The sequence below is a fragment of the Sceloporus undulatus genome, chromosome 9, assembly GCF_019175285.1.
Source record: "Sceloporus undulatus isolate JIND9_A2432 ecotype Alabama chromosome 9, SceUnd_v1.1, whole genome shotgun sequence".
Classification (NCBI taxonomy): Eukaryota; Metazoa; Chordata; class Lepidosauria; order Squamata; family Phrynosomatidae; genus Sceloporus; species Sceloporus undulatus.
In genome coordinates this window covers 19,158,938-19,166,420 of record NC_056530.1, presented here as the reverse complement: position 1 = coordinate 19,166,420, position 7,483 = coordinate 19,158,938, and the positions used below count along the sequence as shown (strand labels likewise).

At 40.3% G+C, this 7,483-nt stretch overlaps 1 protein-coding gene across 2 annotated transcripts; it reads right to left on the bottom strand.

Moving 5' to 3' along the window:
* Positions 1 to 926: 926 nt before the first annotated feature.
* Positions 927 to 7,398, bottom strand: LOC121915124 (sperm acrosome membrane-associated protein 6-like). Of its 2 annotated transcripts, XM_042439007.1 has the most exons (5): positions 7,076 to 7,398; positions 6,800 to 6,903; positions 4,865 to 5,021; positions 3,545 to 3,758; positions 927 to 1,575 (listed from the first exon to the last, which is right to left on the bottom strand). In XM_042439007.1, the coding sequence occupies exons 1-5, from the start codon at positions 7,116 to 7,118 to the stop codon at positions 1,545 to 1,547; spliced, it is 549 nt and encodes a 182-aa protein (XP_042294941.1). In that variant the 5' UTR covers positions 7,119 to 7,398; the 3' UTR covers positions 927 to 1,544. The 2 variants fall into 2 exon arrangements, 1 of the variants encoding a protein (XP_042294941.1); XR_006100650.1 differs by lacking the exon at positions 7,076 to 7,398 and having other exon boundaries at positions 3,979 to 5,021; positions 6,800 to 6,970.
* Between the last annotated feature and the right edge of the window lie 85 nt (positions 7,399 to 7,483).

Genomic DNA, 7,483 nt, shown 5'->3' with positions numbered 1-7,483 from the left:
GCCTGAATTTTCCACTGAATCTGGGGGCAGGAAGGATAGGAGGTAGAGAGACACAGAAGAGGCCACATGGCCAGGGCTTACAAAAGCTGCTTTTTGGATGACAACTCCCATAATCCCCAGCCAGCAAGGCCACTGGCATTTCAGTTTTCTTCCTTTGATCCATTTTGTTCCAAAGATCCTATGAAATATTATTTTTAATTCCAACATGTTCTTTTCATGGGCTTCAATTTTTAAAAAGCTACTGGCCTTGCTGGTTGGGGATTATGGGAGTTGTTGTCCCACAAGCAACTTTTCCAAAGCCTGCACATGGCACATCCAAGTCTATACCTATCCTGTGCCTCCCATTAACAGCCACTTAAGGGGCCTGCCTCACTTTGTCTCATTGTAAAGCTTAACTCTGCATCCACCCAAAAGAGAAAAGGACAGACCATCAGTGCGCCTGCTTTGTGTGCATACATTGCCTTCTCACAATTATGGCACGGGATATATCTGAGATCTTTTTTTTAAATGGCATCATTCTATGTATGGTTGTGAAAGCAGGCCTGTTGTTGTTGTGTGCCTTCAGGTCATTTTCCGGCTTATGGAGACCCTAAGGTGAACCTATCATGGGGGTTTCTTGGCAAGGTTTGTTCAGAGGAGATTTGCCATGGCCTTCCTCTGAGGCTGAGAGTATGTGAGTTACCCAAGGTGGGTTTCTTGGCCAAGCGGGGAATTGAACCCTAGTCTCCAGAGTTGTAGTCCAACATTCGCACCACTATACTATACTGCCTCCTAATAAAAACCAAGCTGATATATTTGAACATTTCATGAGATTGTTAAGGACAACTCTTTAGAAAAGATAATGATGCTTGGTAAAGTGGAAGGCATGAGAGCCAGCATGATGTAGTTGTTTGAGTGTTGAATTAGGATGCTGATAGCTAAGGGTTCAAATCCCTGCATGGCTATAGAAACCCATTTGAGCAAGTCATGCTCTCTCAGCCTTAGAGGGCGGCAATGTCCAAACACCTTTGAACGAATCTTGCCAAGATAGGGTCACTTTAGGGTTGCCACAAGTCAGAAATGACCTGAAAGCATACAACTTGCAAAGTGGAAAGCAATAGGAAAAGAGGAAGACTGCTCCATAGATGGATTTATTTAGTCATGGAAGCCATAGCAAGTTTGCAATACCTAAGCAGAGCAGTTGATGACCGGGGATCTTGGAGGTCTCGCATGAATCTATTTTAATATCGTAATACTTTAGTTCTATGTATTTTAATGCATCACTTTTGCATGTTTTTAATTGCACTCTTTTAATATTCTGAGCCATTCTGGATCCCAGTTTTGCAAAAAGAGCAGGATACAAATAATAATAATGATAACCACAGCAGCAACAACAACATATGTCGAAGTCGACTGGATGTCAAAGTCAGCCATGTGTCGAAGTCAACAAATAACAGCAACAAAAATGATTTCAGTGCATAAAGACATTTCTTTACCAAGGCAAGATGGAGGAAAAGAAAGAAGGAGAGGCAAGTGGTTCCATGAAGTTTCATCTCAACTCAGGATCAAATGTCTGTGGCCCAATGATAAACTGTCCTAAGGAGGCAAGAGACAGTAAGAAAGAGAGTAGTTAAGTTACTTTCACAGCCATTACATTCATTCCAGAGGAGTCAGTTTTTGCATAAGTAAACACAAGGCTGGTTTGCAACCGTTAGCAGATGAGTTAATCTTATCAAGGCTGCATTGTCATGTTCCTTTCATGGATGAAGGGCAATCTCAATGGGAGGTTTGCATCTGAATAAATCAGCATATAGGATTGAGCTGTTTAGGAAGAGGTGATTACTAGATTAATCTGAACTAGTTGCTCCAGGATAAAAGACTTCAGTTCCTTATTCTTTAGTAACTGAGACTCCAGTCATTAACTGAATGGATTTACTTAGGGGAAGAAAAGTGCTCAGATTAACCAAATCCTTTTAAGCATATGCTTTTATTCCCCAAACTAGAGATACCAGGGCAAGTCACAATAAGAAAAATGTCCTGACACAAATATAAAAATGCCTGTGATGTTAAAAACAAGAAAACAAAGTAAAAAGAGACATTTCAGTTTTCTTCCTTTATTCAGTTTTATTCTCCCCCCCAAAAAAACTCATAGCAGATTTTTTTAAACACCAACATTTTTCCATTGACTAAGATTTTTTAAAAAGCACCCCAGTGGCAAATATTCAGTAAGTTCTTATGTCCCAGGCATTTCCCCCCCAATGTGTAATAAAATGGCTAATGGTTATTAGTGGGAATGTGGGATCCTTCTTTGCTAATATGCATCCGAGTGTCTTCAGATAGAGATAGGCAACTTTATTTGTTTGTGTGTGCATTAAATAAAGCAAAATCTAGAGGGAAATGTTGGCTATTTTCGGACAGGGTAAAGGAACGTCAAACTTTGGCCTGATACAGACAGGCCAAAATAAAGCTGCTTTGAGTCACTTCAGAGGTATGCTGTTTAAATGATACATGTGTCCCCAACAGTCCAGAAGCTGCACCAAAGCCATGCTTCCAAACTCTTAGGACGCATCCATAATTGAAACACCATACCTCCAAAGTGACCTGAAGCAGCTTTATTTTGGTTGTGTGTATATTTTGTTGTCTGAAGTTTGGAACAATTTGAAGTCGAAGGCTTTCGTGGCCACCGGCATCCATAGTTGTTTTTGTGGGTTTTTCAGGCTATGTGACCATGTTCTAGAAGAGTCTAGAGGAGCAACTTGACATAAAACAGCCTTCTGCAAGTTAAAAAGACCCACAAAAAACTTTAAAACAATTTCTTTTTTGAATGACACCTCCCAGAATCCTGCTGGTTGGAGGGATTCTGGGAGGTGTAGTTAAAGAAAAAGTGACATTTCCAAGATATATTGCAACTCAGGCCCTTCTGTCTGCAGTCTACTAGCTCAAGACTATGTAGCCTTCCTGGCAATTGCTTTCCAAATGTCTTCTGGACATTCTTGGGGATTCGGAGACGTGAACCCTAAATTTGCCTCCTATCTCCAAAGCCTTTGCTGTACAACTGAATGATAACTCTTGGAAACAAGCAAAATGCAATGCGCTGCTTCTCATATTTGTACAACGAGGCAAAGGGAGCGAGAGGGCACAGAAAATGGGACAAAATGAATATTTTGGTTTTGGAATGATTATTTTTTATTCATTAGCTTCTATCATGCATTCACTTCTATAATGCCTTCAATCTAAGGAGTTTACGGTGTTAGTAAATTGCTTTCCGACTCTATGTCCTCACTTTATCCTTACAATAACAACAGCCCTGCAAAGGAGGTCAAGTGAACAGCGAGAGATAGTAACTGGCCCACAGCTTCCCACTAAGTTTCATGGTTCAGTGGGGACAGAAATTTGAATCTCCCAAGTCTCATTCCAATATTGGTTATCTTAAATCGCCCTTTCCTCTAACCAGATCCGTTTCGCAAATGAAAACTGGGAAATGTGTGGCCAAGCAGCATCACAGTAATAGGTCTCCAAAGGACTCCATCCTTTGCTGTCAGAAGAAAGCATTGGAAGTACTCACAGTACCAACATGGTCAAGAGCATGGAGCTCAGGGCTATCCCTATGATGATGAGGATGACATTCTTTTTACTCAGGTAGTCTGGACCAGAGAGCGCTTCTTGCAGGGAAAATCTCTTTTTCTCCACCAAATCTTGCTCTGCCTCCGGTGCCGGGTTCAGGATGGCTTTGAACATCTCCTGCAGTTTCTTCTCAAGCCCGAGTCTTTTCTCTGTCACTGCGAAACAGAAGGGACAGTGTCCAAACCCACTTGGCCTTTGCACTCATGGCAATTTTACAGTCTGAATTTAACCATTTTGCAGACCCTTAGTTTAGACAGTCATAATGCGGACTGCTTCCAGAACTTTGCGATAGTGGTCAAGCCAGCTAAGGATACTGGACATTGCAGTCCAAAATGTTTAACACTACCACCAACCGGCTCTCATTTCTTCACTTACTGCAAAATGTGATTAGGTACTCCTGTTGTCTATTTGGGCCGTCCTGCTTATCCTGATAAGAAGGGTCCATGGCCACTTGCCCTCCATTCTTAAAAATATGAAATGCAATATACACAAATGCAAAATTCTACATTTAGGCCACAAAAACCAAATGCATACATAGCATGAGAGATACATAGCTCAGCAGTCCTGCATGACAAAAGCACCTTGGGATTATTGTTCATCATAAATTGAGCATTAGCCAGCAGCGTGGTGATGCAGCAAAGAAGGTGAATGCTATTTTAGCCGGCATTAATAGAAACATAGGGCCCAAACAGACAGGCCAAAATAAAGCTGATTCGGGTCACTTTGGAGGTATCATGGAACATTTATCTAGAACCAAGATAACACTCCTCTATCCGAGGGGTCACCACAACATGAGGAATTGTATTAAAAGGTCACGGCATTAGGAAGGTTGAGAACCACTGGTTTAAGGCTTTTAAAATGTTTGTCCTCCATATTGTCATAGCTGTCCTATTTTAATTGCCATTTTGAGTCTCATTTGGGAGAAAAGGAGGATATAAAGCAAATAAATATGTGAATAAATCTCTATCCCAATATAGGTTCTGCTTCTTGGAGAGCTCCTTTAAATTCAGAGTAAAACCCAGAGCTGATTCACCACTTCCACTGATGTGGGAGTTATTAGTATTCCACGCCGCAACATTTTATTGCAGGGCACTTTGGTAGAATAGAGATCATGATGGTCTTCCTCCTTTGAACATGACAATTCTAATGTAATCTAATCTAATCTCCCTCAAGGACACTGCTGTATCTCCTTCTCCAATAATAAATCTCTCGCATATTCTGTCCCAACTTGTCCGAACTAAACCAAGTGATGCATCCTCACCATTGAGGTAGAAGTATTTTCTGAGGAGCACATCATCACCTTCAGCAATCTGGCAGATAAATGTCCCATGATGAGATCCCAAGGTGGGTCGGATGATGAGCGTTGGGCTGAGCCCAAAGCTTAGGTCTCGGAAGAGGTAAAGATCCCGGGTTCTGATCTGCAGATGGAGAGGTGGAAGGTGAAGGGGGTATGAGACAACATCTCAGTGTTAGAGATGACCTGGACAAAAGGACAAAGGGAATATTGGTGGGGTGATGCTGACTTCAAGGAGATGTTCATATTACGGCTGGAATCTGTTGGCTAGTTCCAAAAAGAGTAGACCTATTGAATGCATTGCTGCAGAACTGAGGTCAATGGCTCTAGTTTTGGGGGGGTTAAAATAGGATTTGTGGTTAAGTGTCAGGATACATCTGGGTTTGAGAGATTAATCAGGAAATTAAAAAGAAATATTCAGGTAAAGAAAAGGGAAATGAGACGATTTGATGAAATTATGTTGAAGCAGTGCAAAAACGAATCCATTTTGGATAGGAAAAACAGGAATTAACAGCTGAGAAGGACATATAGGAAGTTTATGGAAGCTTACTTGTTTATATATTTGTGTTTTATGTATGTTAAATATGTTATGTTAAGTTTTATGTATGTTATATAAGGTTATGTATGGTTATGTATGATATGTTTAAATGTATATTCCAATTGTACTAAATAAATGTTTAATAAAAAATAAAATAGGATTTAGGTCCATAAATTATTAAAACAAATGATTGTACATTTTTTCTTGGCAAGATTAGTTCAGAGGAGGTTAGTCATTGCCTTCCTTTGAAACTGAAAGAGTGTGATTTTTCTGAAGTTGGTATTAGTAATGTTAATGGGAATAACATTTATGCAACCATATTTTCAATTTCTACTTTAGTTATAACTTATTTGGGAAGATAATGCCTTTTCTTATATAACCAATGTAGACAAGCTGGCATTGATGCTTAGAGAAGAAGAACCAGAGATGGTAAAATGGAGCCAGGCAAACAACAGAGCAAGGAGGTACCAAGACAGATATAGGGTGCATCTACACTGTAGAAATAATGCAGTTTGAAACCACTTTAACTGCCATGGCTCCATTCTACATAATCTTGGGGTTTGCAGTTTTGTGAACCACCAGCATCCTTTGGCAGAGAATGCTAAAGACCTTGTAAAACTACAAATCCCATGATTCCATAGCATGGAGTTATGGCATCTAAAGTGGTGTCAAACTGTATTATTTCTACAGTGTAAGTGCACCCATAATTTGTCAGACTAGTTAAATTCACTTCCTATTTTTGCCGCCAGAGGGAGAGATCAAGCAACATTCTTCCATACTAGGGCTATGCAATGCATTTACTATATATTGCAGACCTTTCTATTTCTGCACTTGAAAAATTATGAAGACAAGCTTTCTAGGAATTTTGCAGACAATTAGTTTATAAGAGCTCACTAGCAGCACAGAATTCGGACCGCTATCGCACACGTTCATGTGCCCATGTGCAACCAACAAGAACAAAACAGGGAAATTGCATGTTCCCACCATTCAAATAGTCATACACAGTGGCTGGGGAAATGTTCTTTCTTTCCAAAGGGAATAAAATCACTGTCGTGTGGACTAGAATGTGGCTGCACAAATGTCAGAAGGACCTCTTGGGTAGCATCTGTTAAATCTTGTCCATCAAATCATAGATCCACCAGAATCCACCCGTTAAGTAATGTTAGTGGGATGATTCAGGGGTGTATAGACCTTTACTGATGCTTGCATGGAGGTATTCCCTTTCCTCAGCTTATGCATGGTTCTCTCCATCAGCAATGCAAATGCAGAAGAGAATAAATAAATTAAAAACCCCAGAGCAGAGCCAGAAACCCAGGGCTTCAACCAGGAGTTTTGTTCACAAGCTACTTTGAACGCACACTTACATCTTTGGCAAATTTCCACCGGATGGTCCTATCTGTAGGAACCTGGAACTGAACCTCACAGCTGAGTAGAGTTATATCTCCTTCTTTTTTATGAATATCCTGCACTGTGGGTTATAGAAATAATGGGGAGAGGATAAGGGAAGGATATCAAATTAGTTTGATTTAGCAGAATATCACTAATCACCTAAATAACATTCCTAGGAAAAGAGCAGGATATAAATAAATATTATAACAACAACAACAACAACAACAACCCCTTGCCTGGCAGCTACACACCTGGCAACAGTTCGCGATTCACAGCTCTACATGGATATCTCATGGAGGGAGATTCTTCTACATATAAAACATGTACTCTGTGAACTACTTTTTATGATGCTCTCTGTGCACCATCCTTTATGATATTTTGTACTCAATTAACACAAAGGCAGGAAAAGAGAGGGCAAACTGTTGCCCTTCCCAGTAGGGTGAAGAAAAAGCAAACTGCTGCAACATCTCTTTGTTTTTGTATTAATAACGTTTGCCATCTTGAGGACACACTGATGTTGCTTGGCCTTTTATGCATTCCGGTTTTCATTTGCAAAATGTTGGTTTGGACACAAGATTTTATTTCCTGCCATCATCATTAAATCTAAAGCCCCATACAGACAGGCCAAAATAAAGCTGCTTCGGGTCACTTTGAAGGTA

Excerpts from the sequence above, each read along its gene's own strand:
- LOC121915124 (XM_042439007.1), bottom strand. The coding sequence starts at position 7,118 with ATGAGATATCCATGTAGAGCTGTGAATCGCGAACTGTTGCCAG. Across the intron at positions 6,904-7,075 it reads GAATCGCGAACTGTTGCCAG|TGCAGGATATTCATAAAAAA; the intron begins GTGTGTAGCTGC and ends TATAACCCACAG. Across the intron at positions 1,576-3,544 it reads CTCTTGACCATGTTGGTACT|GACAGTTTATCATTGGGCCA; the intron begins GTGAGTACTTCC and ends TTGCCTCCTTAG.